General features: G+C 31.3%; 3 protein-coding genes across 3 annotated transcripts; 2 read left to right on the forward strand and 1 right to left on the reverse strand.

Annotated features, from left to right (window-relative positions):
* Positions 1-1,703: 1,703 nt before the first annotated feature.
* LOC123918977 (probable WRKY transcription factor 31) lies at positions 1,704-7,408 on the reverse strand. The gene is made up of 6 exons (XM_045971189.1): positions 6,991-7,408; positions 6,756-6,860; positions 4,934-5,074; positions 3,976-4,251; positions 3,320-3,433; positions 1,704-2,610 (listed from the first exon to the last, which is right to left on the reverse strand). The coding sequence occupies exons 1-6, from the start codon at positions 7,153-7,155 to the stop codon at positions 2,095-2,097; spliced, it is 1,317 nt and encodes a 438-aa protein (XP_045827145.1). The 5' UTR covers positions 7,156-7,408; the 3' UTR covers positions 1,704-2,094.
* A 6,669-nt stretch (positions 7,409-14,077) lies between these two features.
* LOC123918303 (stigma-specific STIG1-like protein 3) lies at positions 14,078-14,640 on the forward strand. The gene has a single exon (XM_045970310.1). The coding sequence runs from the start codon at positions 14,152-14,154 to the stop codon at positions 14,620-14,622; it is 471 nt and encodes a 156-aa protein (XP_045826266.1). The 5' UTR covers positions 14,078-14,151; the 3' UTR covers positions 14,623-14,640.
* Positions 14,641-20,012: 5,372 nt separating this feature from the next.
* Positions 20,013-21,096, forward strand: LOC123916826 (stigma-specific STIG1-like protein 3). The gene has a single exon (XM_045968387.1). It carries the CDS (start codon positions 20,097-20,099, stop codon positions 20,568-20,570), a length of 474 nt encoding a protein of 157 aa, XP_045824343.1. The 5' UTR covers positions 20,013-20,096; the 3' UTR covers positions 20,571-21,096.
* The last annotated feature ends 520 nt before the right edge of the window (positions 21,097-21,616 follow it).

Genomic DNA, 21,616 nt, shown 5'->3' on the forward strand with positions numbered 1-21,616 from the left:
AACTTCCACATAATTGGATGATATTGTTATATCTTAATGATACAAATTATATACTTGACTTTGTTACAATATCTTCGACACAACAATATGACGGCACATGCATAAGACTTAAAACCCTAATCTCATCCAAAATTATCTCCTAAACTCAAAACACGCCAAACCATTTACAATCTCTATTGACGAATTATCCTTAACATCCCTTATTCTTTATTTTCAAAATGTTGGATAGTCACTTAACCCTTCTAAAAACCCTAATTGTGCCCAAAATATCCCCGAAATGCAAAATGCGGCAATCCATTTACAAACTATATTGACGACTTGTGATAAATGGCCATTGATATTATCGAAATATTTTCGAAATTGATGATCCATTTGATCCCACAATGCAATGGCTCATTGGCTTGAAGCCTTCAACCCATACTTATGACATTAAATACTTGAACACCATTTGTCAAAGCTTAATCATGAAATTGTAAAGCCATTTTTTAAGAACTTAATCATGAAATGTGTTTGCCATTTTTTAAGATTTTTTATCTAATTAGTTTAAACTCTTTATATATTTATATTTTTTTTCTGTAAAAAAATATAAAATTTTTAAGTTTTTTTTTTAGGTTTATATTTTTTTAAGTACTACTACTATAAAGTAAAACTTTTTTTTTTGACAATAACTATAAAGTAAAACTTACAGCCTCAATTTTTGATACAAGAGCCTCAATAAAAAAACTCCAATTGGATAATAGAAAATCACCAAATTATATATTAAAAAAAGTAAAAGATAAAAAAAAAAACCAAAACATTTATTAGAAATTAGCGTTCCGCACGTGTCTGTGTCTATTATGCAAACTTATGTCAAAAAAAAATGTCTCATGTTATAAAAACACATCTTATGTTATGGTGAGATTGTTAATAAAAGATTTTTGTTACTAATTACTAAAAAAAAGTCAAAGTTAGTGTTGGTATTATGAAAAGTCCACACCAAAATTTTTTGTATCCTCTTTATATATTGGTATAGATAAACTCATATTTTTTAGCGTAAATATATATCTTTTGCGCGAGTAGAGATCCTCTCCATTTCTCAAAAGAAATGGAAATGTCCATTATTATAGTTTTGGAGTAAACTAATGACATAATTGCACTTCTTTTTAGAATTGTTGATATTATTTGAATATTTATACACCAAAACTTTAGTAATTGCATTCTCCATTTTTTAAACAAAAGATTCAAATCAGGTAATCCTATTGGCCATGAACGTGACCTATATGAGACTCATCCTTGAGCTAAACTCGTGCGTAATGTGTGCAATTGTGATTGTTGTCGTGTGTACGTGGCGCCCCCGATTTTGTCTTAGTCCCCTATTACGCGGCGTTTTCTGGTCGAATCCAAGAAGTTTTCTCTATCTCATAGTGCCGTTGTGGCAAGTGTGAGGTGAGTTAAAGTCATGCATTGCTTAGTTGTATTGTTCTGAGCCTAATGTAGATGATTCTCGGCTGTCCCCTCGTGACCCAACAAGTGCTTAGATTCTAACTATGTTTGTTATCGTGAGCTATAAATCAGCAAAACGAGTCTTTGAGGCCGAATTTGCTGTTCCACACGACTTTGATCAGCTTTTAACATTTCTAGACTCTAATGAAACTCTTTGGAATTGAGAAAGATGCTACTAATTCATCTTTAGCTACCAATGAATTATTGACATTGGACTCAATTTCATTCAAGATATAATCAAAGATGAGATGTTCTAATTCTAGAACCAAAGCATAGTTCAAATGAATAGTAAAGACAACAATGAATCAATGTGAGGTCCTTCTAATACAAAAGAATGACAATTTTTTTTCCCTTTCATCTACCCAACAAGACATGAAAAAAATCATAAACTACGCATTCCAAACATGGTTTTAAATTGCAGTTGTGATAACAATTCTGATGCGAACCTTTTTATTGCGGTAAAATACTGATAAATGCAACCACAATGCGATGCCGTTGCAGAGACCTCAAAAACCGTTATTAGCAGCCACATTTGCGATTACAGACTGCAATTTAAAACCATGTCCGATATTGCAATTTGCAATTGAAGTCGAATAGTTAAGCATTGTTGCTTTATTGGTCTCCACTTGTACCATTTGCAGTACCATTATTATTTGAATTTGAATTTCCAATGATGGAAGTTATGGCAGCAACAAGAGCAGTTGTGAATTTCGGATCAGAAGTCATAGCAGCAGTTGCAGCACTAACTGTATCAGCAAATGAAGCATTTTCCATTCCAGAAACATTTAATGATGACATAAACTTCTGAGCCAAAATTGGTTGAATGAGATTAAATTGACTTTGTTGTGACGAATTTTTAGTAGCTTCTTCAGTGAGATCTAATGTAATAGTTGGAAATGGTGCTGAAGCTGAAAGTGTTGCCATGTTATGTGAACCAGGGATTGATGCACTTTCTAAGATTGTTGGATTTATTAAACCATCTGCACTTGTTAATGGTCCTGAAAGAAGAAGTGATGCTGCTGCTGATGTTGTTGATGCCATTGCTTTTGCTGTTGGTGGTAGAGCATGGTTATGTTGTCCTTCATATGTTTGTACTAATATAGTTTTATCTTCAGCACACCTTTGTACCTATATATAAAGAAACAAACATTCCATGTAACATTTATATTAGAACCAAATAAAATTAGTTGAAGTAAATTAATTTTAGATTGATCCATTTCAAAAAAAATTTCCCACCAGGAATCGAATCGGGTTCTCAGAACAATTCGTCTTAGAGGGAGGTCATTAACCACTTGAGTTGAGTCTAATGTCTTGGTTGATTCATTTCTACTCAGGTTTATGAAACTAGTATATCTTGATTAATTTTGCATAAATGCTTTTACATCACAATCGTTGTTACAAACCAATGAAACAAGCCACCTGGTGGTACGTTAGGAAGACTTTCAATACAAAGATTTGTAGACAGAATCGTTCATATTTCCCATTAAGCTTTGATACTTCTTGTTGGAGAGTTTGAAGGAGCAATGTGAGTAACAACGGACTAAAGACTAGGACGATCAAAAGACTTTGAAACTATATCTCTATAAAAAATCTTAAGGCATCGGGTATATATATGTCACCTCTTTTATAGATCTTTCATTTAACTCATTTCTAATCAATGTCGGACTAATAAGTCATTTTAATTCCAAGACACAAAAATAAGGGTTAAAGTTAAACTTCTATTAATTTTTTTTTTTTGGAATTATTGAACTAGGTTATGTGCATATTTTAGCTAAATTAATCTTAACATAGAAGAAAGTACATAAAATTTCATATAAGGTAGAGAGATTGTATATACTTGTTTCCGAACTGGACAAGCAGTCCCCATTGTGCAACGATAATAAGCCCTTGGACATGGATTTCCCTTTGCCATCTTCTGTCCATATTTTCTCCATTGACATCCATCTGAAATCTGTGATACATCAATTGATAAAAAAGAAAATTAGTCCAACAGTAATTAAAATTCATGGCACAATATTGTTGTTGCTCTTCAATAGATTTGCCATTGTAGACCGATATCCGAAAATTGTCCAAACAACTTAAACGGCGACACGATTGGTTTGACAAATATAAGAGAAAATAAACGTGTTGAGTTTTGAGACGTGCAAATATTTTTCTGTTTTTGTCAAACTAATACTGAACATGTCACAATCTCAGATGTTATAATAAGGAGGACGATTTTGGTGAACTTCTACTTTCAAAACGACTTTTTTTACTTTCAAGTAGTCTAGTTAGTAGCTATAAATTCCACCTTTTAAAAGTAATAAGTGGAGCGTCTAGGTATAAACCTCTGTCCTTGTATATAAAATGTGATGTCCCTACCTACTGAACTACGTTCATATATAGGGACTTCAGAGAACGACTTTAGTCATATTTTTTTGGACAATTTTTAAGTATATAATAATCTATTTTGAAGACATAAATTAAAAAACAATTTATTAATTTAACACTAACCATAGTAGCTTCTGATCTTGCTCTAACTGATACACGAGCTTTTTTAATCATTGATTCTGTTCCTTGATCATCAACACCCTTGAAAGAATTCAACCTTGAAACATTGTTTGAGAGCCACCCTGGAAATCCTTTCATAGCTTGTGGAATCTCATTATCATCCTTCTCCATCTTCTCTTGTATAACTCCATTGTTGCAAATCTTTTGAGTCTTTTTATCACACTCCATCAACTCAACCATGTTTTTCCTTTTCTTATCTTCAGTTGCTTCATCATTAATCTATACAAAACTAAATCCATATATTAGTCAATAAACTAGCAAGCTAACATCAGGGGCGTCTCCGAGTTTTAGGAGACTCTGTACCAAATATAAAAGTGGCCCCTTAATAAAAATAAAAAAATTATCGATTTAAATTGCATATAATATAAAAAAACATTCTTGTAAACATATAAATTATCAATATTAAATCTTGCATTAAATTAAATGGAACAAGAAATATACAAAATAATTAACTTTGTATATAACATAAAAAATGAACATCATAATTTAAGATTAAATTTTATGCAAAAATTAAAATGGACTAGAACTATATTTACGAGTATAGATAACTAATATATTGATACTCATATGATATTTATGAACATTAACAATATATAACTATTATTTTAGGGCCTAAAAATTAATCTATTAATATACATATGATATTTTATAGGTATAAATAATATATAAGTAATATTATAGGATTTCAAAATTTTGAATTGAGGCCCTATGCCGTCGCACACCTCGCACATGCCTCCAAGCCGCCTCTGGCTAACATATAATGATGCTATAATAATTTCTTGATTTTAAATATAACCGGTCCTTGTAAATATACATTGTTTTTACTTTTATACTCTGTAATTTTTTTTTTGAATTAAATCTGTATATAGAATAGTTGATTTTAAAAAAAGAATAGAACTACCTCTTGTTTATACTGTTTTTGCTTCAACTGCAGAACATGCTCTTCTAGGGTATTGCAATCAATTCTCAGCTTATCAACCAGCTCTTTCAAACGTTGATTTTCAACATTCATTTGGTGCAATTCAGCTACCAAAGCAGCACACTGTATAACATGCACAAGAAAAAATATAGTCTTAATACAAGGGAAATAAAAAAAGGACGCCTTATTTTTAAAGGAAAAAGATTATATTAAAACAAATGAAGTACAAGGGTCACTTGACCTTAATACTTCCTTCGTTCCTTAATATAAGTCTCATTTAAATTTTTCACGCATATTAAGAAAAGTTTGTAATGTACTCTCTCCGTCCCGTAATATAAGCAAAAAAAACCTCTTTTTGATGTCCCAAAATATAAGCAAAAAACAACTTTTTTAATACTAAAGTTACAAAATTACCCTTCGTCATAATTCACTATTGTTTAGTTTCCCAATAAACTTTTGGGTAGTTAGCTTCTTTCAATATGACTTTTTAGCTTTCATCATTCAAAAAGCTAATTTTTTCCATTAACAAGAAGTAATTATAACAAGGGTAATACGGGAAACTCAATTGTTTGTTTTAATAAAATTTAGAGTTTCTTAATAAGTGTGAAAACTTTTTTTTTGCTTATATTCCGGGACGGAGGGAGTAATAAATGACTATTTTTTGGGTATTACAACTTAAATTGTTCTTTGTAAAGAGATATATTTATAGTTGACTTTTCGTATTCCAATGAACAGTAAGATTATGTTTGAAAAAATAATAATAAATGTGTCTAAGGAATAGAAAAGAAACGTATATTTAAGGACAAATTTTATCTTTAAAAGGGTGCTTATAATTAGGGATGAAGGAAGTACAAGAGGGTATATACAATGGTTTTATAAGTCTGCATTTGGAATTGCAGCTGCAGTATTACTAATGCGGTAGTTACCACAACGTATAACAATTATGGTGCGATTTTTAATCATGTGTATGGTCGAATTATAACCGCATATATATATCAGACAATTTCGATCATATTCTTTTAAATTTTCTCACCAAAAATTAATATTTATGAACCTAAATTCAAATATATGTTGGATGCAATGAATAATCTTACTCTTAATATAGTTTCTCAAGTGTGTAATTCAAACATCCTTCAATATATGTCGGATCGATGCAATGAATAATCTTACTCTTAATAGTTTAGTATGTAAATAGTGTAGTGATATAGTGGTGTCATTACATATTAGCAATGAATAATCTCACCGCCGTTTAATGGTGAGTAACCTCTGTGGAGAACTTGTTCAACACACAAAATGGGTTCTCCCTCCCTGAGTTTTTTTCTTATGTGAGAGTTAGGGATGAACCTCTATCCACTTACTTAATGTTAGGCCATGAGGTGGAGCCCTACTGGGTTGAATTAATATATAGGACTAGAGTACTATTTGGAGACTTTGACACTATATCTTTACTCAAAATTTTAAGGTATCAAGTTTATGGATCTTTTCAGTTGCACGATACATTCTTGTATAGTGTGATTGTGTTTTATATATTTCAATATGTCTCTTGTTGCGATCCATTTCAACCCTTATATAATAGAGTGATGAATGTCCTACACCTATATCATTGTTGTAGTCATTTAACAAACCAATATACTATGAGATTTTAAGCTTAATGCGAAACAAGAGTGAGACATGATGGATTATAGAAAGATATATAAAGCTTTAAAGTTGTTACAATTATGAAAATAATCATTCTAACATGTATATATATAATTTCATAAAACCAAAACTATACATACATAAATGCAAACCAAGAAAAACATACCTCATTTTTGTTCCTAATTGTTGCTTCGGAATATTCTCCATCATCCATTGTTGATTTGTTGCAAAGAGAAATCTTTGTGAGAAGATCCAAAGTACTAGTACTAGTCTAAAAAAAAACAAAACAAAACAAGAAGCCAAATAAGGTTTAATTTTATAGTAAAAAATATTGAAATGCAAAATGAAAAAATGAAAGGAAATTAATCAAATAATTATGAGTAATTAATTTCTTGTTATACATCTACGTGATGATGCTCCATCCTTTGGTCATGATGAACTGGACTCATTTTCTTCTGAGCAAAGAAATCAACTTCATCCATGATTAGTCTTTTTCCATTAAATGACATGACTTGAGAAGAAGAATGTGGAACTTCAACATTATTAGCAATATCTTCTTCTTCCATAATTGTGAGATGATATAAAAATAATATTATATAATTATATATATAATTATTATGGAGAAAGGTGTTTGAGGGACAAAGAAAGTGGTTAGATGAGTATCAAAGGAGAGTCATCTAACTCTAACTTCATTTTTCATTCTCACAAATTTGTTTTAAAGAAAATGTGTGTGTGGAGATAATAAGAGAGAGGGTTTGAAGTCAAGAGTTTGTGAGATGCAATGGACTCGGCAACAAAAATGGTTAAGTTGGACTAAGACCAAATATTAGTTGTGTGAGGAGAAGAAAGTACTTGTGATTATGAATAATGAATAATAATAAAGATTAGTGAAAATGAGGTAAGATGATGCGTAATATTGTCCACATGGCAATTTTTCATAGGGTTTCTTGGTAAACAAAGGAGAAAATTGTTGGAGGGAGGACATGTGTTTGAGACATGATTTAATAATATGTAGTCAACAACAACTTTATATATATTAGTTAATTAGTTAATTTATTTGTCATCCATTGTCTTACCATAATAATCAATCCATTCGACTATTTCAAACGTATTAAGAAATTAAGAAATATAAATAAATAAATAAATTTCACGGTTTTTCTTTATAGAAATTAGTCACCTTAGGAATTTCATACCAATAAATATAGGAAGAAAAAAAACAAGAATCATACTTTTACTATATATGTATACTTTACCTCTTATCAAATATTTGTATTCCTTCAAACAAAAAAGTATTTGTATATAACATAAAATACACACACACACATATATATATATATATATATATATATATATATATATATATATATATATATATATATATATTATACAATGTAAATGGAAGATATTACATTATGCATGTAATATTAGATTATACAATTGAAAAACTCCAATTAATATCACATTGAAAATTGAAAGTGACACAAATCTATAAGTCAACTATTGCAGGAAGGAAAATGTGTGTTTTTTGTATGATTGATTTATATGCAAATAATAAGCTCTCTTTGATTAAAAACAATAAGTACCAGATATAATTAATATATAAATAAGGGCAAGTTTTTAATAATTTAAATTCATAAGAAAGCTCTCACAAGGACTTCTAAATAAGAAGCAAGAAAAACTTTGGAGTATGGTAAACAATTGGTCATGTATGCAAATATGGAAGATAAACCTATTCAAAATCTAACTAAACTTCGAAGAAATTCGAGAAAAAGATCTACTCCAAGGCAATTTAAATGATTTGTCCCTTTTATCTAAGTGTGTAGGTCGCTTTTTGTTCTCTTTGCGGAATAGGTGACTTTTCTTAGTAAGTGTTTTATGGATTTAAACTTTTTTGAGTCCATGAGTATTTTTTAAAATTCCACAAATTCAATAAAATTTTATGAAATCTTTTAAAATCTTAATCCATTACATCCCCTTTATTTTTTTTAAACATCGAGTCGAAGACTTGACCATGTTGAACCTCTTAAATTCACCACTCCTAAACTTTATTTTATAAAAAACTTCGAGAAAGAGAGAGACATCAATCTGACTTTAGAATATCAAAAATATCAACGAAATATTAAAATACAAAACTTCACCAGCATGCTTTATTTTGTTTTTTTTTTCCTGAACTTTCTTCCAAAGAATCTTTTTTTGACTGGAATTTAATTATACTAGTATTTTTTAGTGGCCTCATTTTATTGACTTACCTAGTCGACAGACCCTCTCTCCTTAATATAGCTGGTTGAAGAGCAATTCTTGCGCTGTGTCTCTTGACACAGTACAAATTTAATTGAAATATATTAAATATTGGTAAAAAAAAACATATTAGTTTTTATTAAATATGATGATTAATAAAGCTTATAATTTTTTGTCGCCTTGAGCTTAACTCAGTTAGTAGGGACATCATATTTTATACTCAGAGTCAGAGTTCGAATTTCAGAGATTCCACTTATTTACCTTTAAGGTAAAATTTCTATCTATTAGACTACTAGACAATTTTTTTTTACTTATAGTTATAATTTACTACAAGTACTTTTTGCAAGGTCTAAAAAATAGAGGTGTAATCAGTTCAGTTTGGACCGATTCTCATTTTACTTTTGTCCCATAAGCCTTGCACTTGCACTTTATGGAGCTGTTTTTAAATTCTGATGAGCTGATAGTGATCGCTTTTGATTCGAGATCAGAAGTTGGTGTTTAGCATCTTTTTGAGCTAAGTTGGTGCAGAGACGGAACTAGGTACTGATGAAAAGGGGCGGTCACCACCCTTTATATATACTACTACCTACTACACCATCCTTATGCACCCATATATATCGCCACCCTGCCATTAATTTTTTTTTATATAGTTTGCCACCCTTCTCATTGTCCACTCATTCTTTTATAGAGGTTATAAAATAATACTACTATATTTATTAATTATTTTAATTTAACCCCTAACCAGTAAAGAAATAATCAGCTTGTTCACCGAGTATATTCCTAAATAGTTTAGTTTCTTTTAGAAAAACAGAGTATATTATCCGGCCACTGAACCGTCTAATGTAGTTCGGAGGTTTATTTCAATGCTAATGCATTAATTAGAGAGAAATATTTATCATGCTAGTCAAGGGTTAGTTTTGAAATAAAACATAAAATTTGAGAAACATAAAATTTTGTTTTTTTTGGTACATGGATATATGTTTTTTATTTGTCATTAAACTAAGATGTATGCAATTATAAAATAATAGATGTTAGTTATGGTTGATGTTATTTATTAAGTGTTATATTTTCGTCACCCTCAATGATTTTTTCCGGTTCCGTCCCTAGGTTGGTCTTTTCTCTGGTGGCCTGAAAGCCGAGGGGTGACTTTCTAATTATGGGATTATGAGGTGGAGCTCGATTAAGTGATTTTTTTTTTTTTGATTTAATTTTGGAATCACACAAACTTAATAATATACAAACCCAAACCCTTTGAATAACAAACATTATTATTAACCATCAATCAAAGCACAAGAAGAGCTAAGAGAGGGAAAGAAAAATACAAACAAAAGAAGTGGCCATAAAGCTCTAACCTGAGACAAAGCACCACCCCTCCAAAACAAAGAGAAAAAACGTCAGGCCTAAGAACAAAAACAGCACAAAAAAAAAAAACAAGGTGAAAAACACTATCGACTATTCATACAAATACCGGGCTCCCTAATACATTAATAAAATAGGCAAGGTGAAATTTTCAACCTCTCCAAACTCCATTTCCACGACAAAACCTTTATCTCATCAATAATGTCTAAAGGCATCACCTCCATATTATTAAAAACCTTGTTATTCCTAGCTTTCCAAATAGCCCAAATAACCGAATGCCACACCAATCGAAACCCTTTTCGAGATTTCTTAGTCAAAGTCACTTCTCCAAAGTACTAAAAAAGAATTAGAAAATTTGAAGGAATGACAAGCACCACCCCTAATCACTTAAAAATCACATACCAAACCACATGAGCCACTTTACAATGGAGGAATAAATGACTAGAAGATTCCAGAGCAACCTCACACTAAACACAACAACCTTCCGAAATATCATTAATAATTCCTCTCAAAAGAAAATTTTCCTTTGTCAGGATATGATCGTGAAGAAGTTGCAATGAAAAAACAATCACCTTGGACGGAGCCGAACTAGTCCAAATACTAGTAAAAATCTTTGACTCCCACGGGCTAAGCAAAGGTCCCGGGACAATCTCCTTAAGAAGCACGTCAAAAGCGGGTTTCACCGAAAAACATCCCTCCAGAATAACATTCCATCACCATTTATCTTCCTCATGAGAAATGGTCAAATTATCAATGGAAGCCAACAATTGAGCCACACTCTCCACCTCCCATGGTCATAGTATACATTGTCCTTTTGATTTAAGAATGATTCTAGTGTCATATTCATATTAGAATGGTTTGATACCATATTAATGTTTTTAGAATCATCTTATAGCGGTCTTAGTATGATTTAGATTCTCTTCAAGTTTTCTCTCAAGTTGGTCATGTAGTAATTTTAGCATGACTAACTTTTATTCTCTGTTTTTAAGGTTTTTTTTTTTTTTTTTTTAATTTTGCTATTTGTGATTTTTCAACCATTAGTTAAATTAGAAAAAGAAGAGATTGATAACCTGAGAGAAAAAAATTAGAGAGATCCAAATCTGACCTTAGTATCATATTTAAAGGTATATTTGAATAATGGAGTAATAAACTAAATACACGCTTGGCAATGAAATTGAAAACAACCGCGTTTGGCATTAGATTATATAAATAGGGTTAATCAGTAGAATGGTCCCTTAAAAATATTTTTGGTTTTACATTGGTCCCTTAAAGGAAAAAAGGACCGAATAGGTCCCTTAAAAAAAAAGGTCTGAATAGGTCCTTTAGAGACATATCCGTTAATCAGTTTGGTCCCTTAAAGACATCTCCGTTAATCAGTTTGGTCCTTTCCGAGACCAAATTGATTAACGGAGATGTCTTTAAGAACCTATACGGACCTTTTTTTTCTTTAAGGGATCTATTCAAACTTTTTTTTTCTTTAAGGGACCAATGTGAAACCAAAAATATCTTTAAGGAATAATTTTACTAATTAAGCCATATAAATATCTCATATAATAGAATTCACAAATATTCTTAAATGGTCACGTGACAAAATAAATTGTATTTGGTCACACTCATAAAAACTATTATATCATTTAATAATTTGAAAAATAAATGTTATTTAATTATTTCTTAAATACTTATTTTACGATTTGTGTATGTAACAAAATGTAAGGTCTGTTTGTTTCAGCTTTAAAAAAATAGATTTTTTTGAAAAAAATCTAGAAATTTTTTGTAAAGAAAATCTAAAGCTATTTGTTATTTGTTTACAATCATAAAATCTATTTTTTTTATAAGATGGTGAGGGATGATGAGTGATTAAAAAATGAATTTTGATAAAAGCTATTGAAAATAGATTCTCATTTTGATAAAAAAAATAATTTTTTTTACTAAAATGATTGAAACAAACACAAGTAAGATAAAAAAATAGATTTTCTTATAAAAAAAATATATTTTTTTTCTGAAAAATCTGAATGTTCGTAATTTATTTGATTACGTGTCTTTTCAAAAAATTATTTGAAGAATATCGCTAGAATTGTATGTGCCAGTGAATCAGGACTATCGTGTCCGCGTATTAATGGATAGGTTTATTTACATTTTACGTTTGTTTTTTGGTTTATACGTATAAAATAAAGAAAAAAAATACGTTTTATTTTAAAACGCAAAACCGCTGCAAGCGAAAACACCCAAAAAGATCCCTGGTACTAGTAAAAAAAAAAAGTATATAATTAATACTCCCTCCGGTCCTTTTTATAAGGAACAATTAGGGCAAAAAATTTGGTCCTTTTTATAAGAAACTTTGACCAATTTTCAAATGTTTTAAATGTTCAATTATGCCCTTATTTATTATGAGAGAGAATTTAAAAATAAGTAAGTTAAAGAGTAATTAAATAAAGGTATACATGGAATAAATTTAAATTTATAAGAGTATTAAATGAAAATAACTATATTAAATGTGCTTCATTGGTCTGTGTGATTTTTTCAAAGTGTTCCTTTTAAAAAGAACAGGAGGGAGTAAATTAAAATGGGACCAATATTCAAGGTCAACCTTTTTTTTATGGTTCATAAGGTCAACCTATTAACGACCTATTATATTCATTTGGAGCTGATATTAAGTTGCCTAATCTTTTTTTAATTCCACATTTTGTGTGTGGTTTACAAATCAACTTTTAGTAATCTAGCTTAATTTCTTAAAGCTTAATTAACTTGCCTAAGATATATGCATATAACTTAATTTGCGAACTAAAAAAAATGGTCAATATAATCCCTCTAGAGTTAGGAACAACACCTAATTTGAATTAACTTTGTTAACTTATCTAATTTTCAAGTTAAACACGAAGCGTATGGAAGCTGTGTTTAATTATGGGTTCAGTTTGTTCAATATGTTTGTTAACATTTATGGCAAAGCACTTTACTTATTTTAGCAGTTAGCTAAATATTTTGTTCAATGAAGTATTATTTTTTTAGAAAAACAAAATAATATTATTAAATGAAAATATTAGGGAGTCCTCCAACCCTTATAACATAGTCAAGTTCAAACTTACATCATAGCGGAAAACAACTATTCACCTTTTAAAAGGGTAATTGTGGAGGTTTTGCCAAATTATATATGTGCTCAAAAGTTTTTTTTTTTTCAACAAGCCAAAATGTGCTCAAAAGTTGAACATGAATCAGTACAAAAGCATCCCTACAAATTCATCATTATTGGACGGTTATGCTAAAAAGTCTTAAATACCCTTTGAGTAAAACACACTAGCAATTTCTTTAACATTACAAATTCATTATTATTGCCCGGTTATGCTAAAAAGTCTTAAATACCCTTTGAGTAAAACACTAGGAATTTCTCTAACATTCAATCTTTATTTGAGTGAAGTTCACATGAATTTTATAATTTTACATATTTTTACAATGAGAAGGACCCGAATTGAAATTAAAAAGTGGGTATTAAAGAGAGTATTAAAGCCGACAATATCATGATCCACATGCTTCATATGATGAAGTCATGGGAACAAAGGATATTATGGACAATATACATAGGCATTAATTTATTTTAATATAACTTGTAAAAAATTATTTTAATATAACAAAAACATTAAAATTTTAAATAAGAGATATTGGAGGTGCTTGAAATTATTATATATATATACATAATTAAGTAGCTTAAGCTTTTTAAGTTTTAAGGTCAAATAATAGAAAACTCTAATTGATTCCACTATACTCTTTTTCCTCATGCATGTACCATGCAAACAAGCACCTCTAGGGTCAACTTCTCCCCCAACACACATTATAAACCCCTATATATATCTCCCCCTTCATTTCATACCAACAAAAACTAAGTTAATCACAAAAAATAATAACACATTATTTTTCATTCTCTTCCTTCTTAATTATTCTAAGTGCTACTTTCTCTTTCAATTGGCAAAGGCATGGGGTTCCTAAAAGCAATAATCATCATAGCAATAACCATAGGGTTGTCTATCACAATCACAATGAAAACAATTACGCACGAATCGAAACCGGCATCGATTCACCTCGATTCTCTTTCACAAGAGCAACCACAACTAATCCTCCATGAGAAAAACAAGTTTCTTCCTTCAAAGAGGGTAAGTCGTCTCCTAGCTCAAAACCTTAATGCACCTATTCATTGTCACAAAGACGACGAGATTTGCTATCTTTACGGTGCCAAGAATGCTACATGTTGCAACAATAAGTGCATGGATTTGGGATATGATAAGCATAATTGTGGTGCATGCAAGAAACATTGCAAATATACTCAAACATGTTGTAGAGGTGAATGTGTTGATACAAACTATGATAAGAGGCATTGTGGAGAGTGCAATAATCGTTGTGAAATTGGTCAATATTGTGTCTATGGAATGTGCGATGGTTACGCATAAGATATTATTTATTGAGAATCCAATATATAGATATACGGTCTTATATTTTTAATTTTTGACAATTGATCTATGATCATATTACTATACAAGGTATATGTATGAGTTTATTAAGTATTTATTTATACAATAAAAGAAAACAACATATTTTGGTGGTATTTTCAAATAATTTTGGTTATTTTAAGGATTTTGGAAGGATCAATAAGTGTGTTATATGTGACCTAGAAAAGGAGTTGGCGTGTCAACTTTTTATAACATGTGCATTTTCACTTCAAGTTTGGTATAAGGTTTTCCATTGGTTCAATTGAGAGCTGGCTATGCTGCCCGACTTGTTTCATTTTTGTTTCAATCTTTTGTTTATACGGAATTATCTCTCAACTTAATCATTGTTTGACGCTAATTTGGCATGTAATTACTCGGACCCCTTTTTCACGTATTTAGTAGGCGATCCCGACACTTACCTCACCATCTTCTCTACTCCCCTCTCTAGTAGAGTTTTTTTAATTTCTTCCGTGGGAATCGAACCTCGTACTCAAGAGTTCCATTACATGTTAAATTCATTTCTACTACCAATCGAGCTACAATTCCATTGGAGTGGGATGATCATGTTAGAGAGCCCATGGGATTGAAACGAACAGGTTGTCAAGCTATGATTCGATATGGAGTTAAAAAGAGTAAGGACGCTTATTTAGTGAATTAGTCCGGTCACAAACCATGAGTTAACTCCATCCACACATGTTCACATGATACGTACCCAAATATAGTTCATTGAATGAAGCCGATAGAATGTTTGTATATGGATTGCATTTATACGGGGTTAGAACTTGTCGTACACAAAGCAAAAAATGACCACCTTTTTTATTCTAAGTTTACAGTCGATAACAAAGGGCATCTAAATAATTTATTTTGGTGAGAAGGAGCTAGTCACATTAACTACGATCGTTAGGTCGGTTCACAAACATATCAGAATTGCGAATAACATATCAACCCAACTAAAAAGTTGTTTAAGTCATATAGTCAATAAAATGACTTGCAGTAAAAAGTTTCATTCGAATTATATATATATATTTTTATGTTATATTATAACGAGCACAAAGTGTACTCAACTCTTACGATTCAAGAAATTCGGTTATATGTTTTGAGGCATACTAATGGGTCATTAAACCAATAAAAGAACACAAAAGATGAATCAAAGTTGTTAAAATGAATCCAATCTTCCTCAAAGGGCATAAACTCCACATTCAACCATTTTAAAATTTTCTTCCACATTTGTGTAGAGAAAGTCAAAAGTCACAACAACATTCACGCAAATTATTAATTAGAGGAAGGGACTGTAGTAACACAGAGTTCGGCCGCAAGGTTAATAAGTCTAGGCAAATAATTATTCCACCTAGAAATCGAACTCGGGTTCTCCGAACAATATCTACCTTTGTAATTGTATATATAGGGGTGTTCGCTGGTGTTGCTTGGTTCGATTTTAATAGAGTAGTCAACACTTAGTCAATAGATTGCCAAGATGGCAACATGTGTGCCACGTTGGCCAATCAGTTAGTGCCAAGCTGACAGGCTAGTTAGAAGAGTCTATAAGTTGTTATGCTAAGCTGGCTTATAAGATAGAGTTTGTTAGAGCATACACATCGGTGTTATATGACCGTGTTTTCACAACTTTCAATAACCACTGTGTCAGAGTTTATAGATATTTCACTTGTGCAAAGCGTTCTCAAACTTAATGTCGTGTGTCTGCAAAGGAACGGTTGTAATGTGCCACGTTGGATAAAAAGCTAGTTGTTGTGGTATTTTGTGAGTTAAAGTGGGACCCATTTTAGAGTTTGTAATGAATTGTATGGATATTTAAAAAATGTAGTTGGGTTGTTTATATAATTGAAAAGTGTAAAATAATACATAGGACCCATTTAAAGAATGCAAGTGAGTTTGATGGATAATGATGCTCTTAGAAGGTTTACCTCAATAACATCACATCACATGTATATACACCTTTCTCTAACTTGCCAGCTTGGCATTAACAGATGGATTGGCCAGCATGTTGGCCAATCTGTTGACTAAGTGTTGACTATTCTATTATATTTTAAGTATAAAAGTCATCCTAACCGCGTAATAAAAATGTATGTAGTTCGTTTTGGTTCAGTTGGTTTTTAAAAAGTCATTCAATTCCAACTCAACCCATGCGGCTTGGATGGTTCGGTTGGTGCGGTTTACAATATAACATTTCAGTACCAAACAATTTTAAACATGCAAAAAAAGAACTTGAAGTTCCAAAATTTACAATTTTAAATATCTAAAAGAAGAACTTGAAGTTCCAAAAGAACACCACAATACGATAAAAGTTTGTTTATCTAAAATAACATGAGCAATTCTTAGATGGACACAAACCCAAATAAAATATATTTGAGCGCACATGCAAAGATGAGAAAAAAATAAAAATAAAATAATTTTATTCAATGTTATATTGGGTGCGGTTTTTCAATGTTGCCTAAAAAACTGTTGCCTAAACTCCAAAATGTTGTAGCGAAAGTGGTCATATCAATCACTATTAATTATTATTTTTTATCTTTTAATTTTTTGAAACCATGTGTGTGTCTATAAAAAATATATATGTAGTTGTGCCTATATTATAACTATTTTCCAAATAACATTAATTATAACACCAAAATAACATTATAGTACAAAAAAAATTCGAAGTTCCAAAGTAATATTACATCATTATTGGTGGCAGGATATATGGAGGTTAGGTGGAGACGAGAAAGGTAACTGATTCGGGAGAAATATCAGTACTATTCTCGGTGATGGAAATGATATACGGTTTTGGAAAGAAAAATGGATAGGTACGACACCTTTGCGCGATTTATTTCCATCCCTTTACATCAAATCTGCACAGCCCGATGGTCTTATTTCAACCATGAGTCAGTCGGATTGTGTCAGTTGGACGTGGAAGCTTGAGTGGACAGTACCGTTAAATGCAACCGATTCAGAATCTGAAAAGGAATTAATGTTGATATTGGATCAGGTTCAACCAAGAAGGGATGCTAGCGATAGGTGACGATGGAAACCACATTCTGCTGGTTTTTTTACGGTCAAGACAATATACATTATTTTGCAGAACAGGTCTGGCGGTAACGTTTTGGAGACAAACACGACGAAGGCGATGAAATTTCTATGGAAGAATAACTTACCGTCGAAAGTTAGTATTTTTGGATGGCGATTGTTGCTTGAAAAATTACCAACTAGGAAGGCTTTATGGTAAAAGTATCATTAGTAACAATCATGATAGATGTTGTGTGTTGTGCTTCAAAGATGTAGAAGACACAAAGCATATTTTTTTTTCAAGTGTCCTGTTATATTGCAGGTTTGGAGCAAGGTTTTAAATTGCGGTTGCGATCGCGGATGCGGTTGCGGTTGCAGTTGTTGCGAATGCGGTCATTGCGGTTACTGCACGCGCAATGCGGTTGTTGCGGCGTGAAATCATTTTGAAATTTCACAAGCTATATAAAATCAAACTACTATGTAACTACACTATTTATCCACCATTGCATAGTCTTAGTTTATTCTATAAACAATAACTTGAATGTATTTAAAAATACACGGTTGAGAGATTGTTAAAAGTAAGATTTTTCATTAATTTGACACAAATTAGGATTTGAAGTTCATAAATTTTACTTTTTGGTGAGAAAATTTGAAGGAACGTCGCCGAAAACAACTGATGCGACTTCCGATGCGGTTGTGATGCGGTTACGATGCGGCCGTACACGTGAATTAAGATCACACCGCAATTGCGGTGCGATGCGGTTGCGGTGGCTACCGCATCAGCAATACTGCGGCCGCAATTGCGGATGCGGACCGCAATTTAAAACCTTGGTTTGGAGTATTATTTTCAAGTGGATGGGGAAAACGTGCCTACCCTTTCTTGATGTTGCTAATCATTTCATTCTGTTTGGAGAATTAGTAACAGGTGACATTAGCAATCGGTTTCGTTACATTATTTGGTTGGCAACGATTTGAAGTATTTGGCGTATCCGTAACAATATTCTTATTTGGTTGGCATCGATTTGGAGTGTTTGGCAACGATTTTTATATTGGATCATTAATTGGTTCGATTTATAGTTTTGCTTTTGAATTGGTTCGAATACGATCACTAATTGTAAATAGTAGTGCCCTAAATTTTATTGGAAATTTTTTTAGTGACAATAAACTAATAAAACGCGTTTGCCATAATTAAAGCGCAAAAACCTAAAACATCCCTTGTGATACTCAAAAACAACCTATAAACAACCTACTATATGGAGTTGATATTAATTAATTAAGTTGCATCTTCTTTTTTTTAATCGCAAATTTTGTGTACGGTTTACACAGTCCACGTGTAGTAATCTAGCTTAACTATCTTCAAAGTTAGTTAACTTACATTACATATATATGTGCATGACTTAATTTGCCAACAACTAATAGTCCCCATAGAGCTTAATTAGAAACCAAACATATAATTTGTATATATGATAAAAAAAATTATCTAAAAGCTGGAGTATAAGTTTTTGCTTTGTTCAATGTTGTTAACATTTATGGCAAATGCCCTTTACTTATTCTACCAGTTAGCTAAATTTCTAAGGCCGCCCAATGCAATTTCAACAATATTGGCTGGTAATGGGCAAAAAGTCTTAAATACCCTTTGACTTCTATTGATACGCGAGGGAATTGGAATCCTTGCAAGAATAAACTTTTGCTTGGACAAACACTACAAAGAAAATAGTAGGAAAAAAACTAAATAATATATAGGTCATGCTAAAAAATACTATAAAAAAAAATGCTTGAGACTTTGAGACTAATACCTAGCTCAATTTGTTGTCATAGAGAATGACCCCTCAGAGATTTAGTGATCGAATTTTATCAGTCACCATAAAAATCGGTTTAGCGCCCAAATTTCAATACTAAGGGTATCTTTTCAATATCCGCGTGCATCATATAATTTAGCGACTGATCGAGTTTCAAAATTACTCGCTAAATTGCATATCTCTAATTCATCCGTTAAAAGAATTAGCAGAAAATTAACGACGTATTTAAAATATTGCTAAATTACAGTTATAAAGATAAGCAACTATTAAATAAAATTTTAAAACATATTAAAGTTTAAAATGAGTTATAATGTGTGTGAGTGATGCAAACTTATATGAATATAAATTAAGTAGCTTAAGCTTTTTAACTTTATTTAGGTCAAATAATTAAAAACACTAGCATTATTTCAACTATACTCTTCCTCATATGCATTGTACCATGCAACATGCAAGCTTCTCTCACCTTTTACCACTTTTGCGGCATCAATTTCTCCCTCAACACACCTTATTATAAACCCCTATATCATCCCATTCATTTTCTACCAACAAATCAAAAACACAAAAAACTAACACATTTTTCTTATTCTTCTGAATCTTCCTCTAAGTTTTCAACTTTGTCTTTCACCTGGCAAAGCCATGGGGTTCCTAAAGGCAATAATCATCATAGCAATAACCATGGCTTTGTCTATCACAATCACAATGAATACCATCACACAAAACGAACCGGAAACTGCATCGATTCATCACGACGATTCTCGAGCACACGAGCAAGAACTAATTCACCATGAGAAAAACAAGTTTCTTCCTTCAAAGAGGGTAAGTCGTCTCCTAGCTCAAAACCCTAATGCACCTATTCATTGTCACAAAGACGACGAGATTTGTGATCTTTACGGTGCCAAGAATGCTACATGTTGCAACAACAAGTGCATGGATTTGGGATATGATAAGCATAATTGTGGTGCATGCAAGAAACATTGCAAATATACTCAAACATGTTGTAGAGGACAGTGTGTTGATACATATTATGATAAGAGGCATTGTGGAGAGTGCAATAATCGTTGTGAAATTGGTGAGTATTGTGTCTATGGAATGTGCAGTGGTTACGCATAAGATATTATTTATTGAGAATCCAATATAGGGTTTTATATTATTATTATTATTATACGAGGTTTGTGATTTTATTAAAAATATTGAATAAAAGAAACCACATTTGTGGTGGTATTCTCTCAAATAAATTATTGATATATTATATAAATTGTTGCTGCCTAAATTTGCAGTCTTCAAGTGTTTATCTTAAAGTTATATTCCTAACTACAAAGAAAATAAAGTGAATTTAATTTCTATATTTATATTTGTTATTGGTCACACAATATTAGATGCTTTATAGTTATGTCTCTTATTTTCTGCTGAGCCATTGGAGTTTGTTGGGGTGTGGAGCTGAGTCTCAGTAGTCTGGGTTGGTTGGAGGTCCTTTGTTGTCTGTCTTGTCTCAGTGGTTGGTCATTTCTTCTTTCCGAGGGGATTCATGTCTTCTCGTGGTTGAAGTGGTGGTGTATTCTTTGTTTTTAGGAGTTGGTGTGCCTATTTGTTTTTCTTTCAAGTGTATTTTTGATGTTCTTGTGTAATTTCAACTTATTCATATATTCAATTGTGTAATCGAAACATAAAAGATCATAATTTTGTAAAGTAATAATATATATATTTTGATAGTTAAATTAATGGTCATAATTTATGACTTAATTGGTGTACATAACCCTGATTGAAAAGTTCAACGATGAGATCGATTTTGAGCCAACGAGGAAATATGAAGTATCAACGTTAACCCTATTGCAGTAATCCGTTGTATTTAAAATCTTTGACATCTTAGGAGATTAATTTTCACATAAAAGTTTAGATTGCAGCTTAAGAGTCTTCACGCCTCTCATAAAATGTGTTCTATAATCTATATAGATTCCACAGCCAATATTCTTAGTTACCTCAAGCTTTCCTAATTTTAATTTGTTTAAAAGTTCCAAAAACCTCTTAAAATGAGGTTGCAAAAAATATCCATTAGGAGTATATCAATCAAAACAAAAAAACTTTTATTAGAGGTTGTTAGGTGTTGGTAGAGTGTACTTCTGATATCTCTTTGTAATCTGAACTTTATCCGAACACAA

This window comes from Trifolium pratense, linkage group LG3 (assembly GCF_020283565.1).
Source record: "Trifolium pratense cultivar HEN17-A07 linkage group LG3, ARS_RC_1.1, whole genome shotgun sequence".
NCBI lineage: Eukaryota > Viridiplantae > Streptophyta > Magnoliopsida > Fabales > Fabaceae > Trifolium > Trifolium pratense.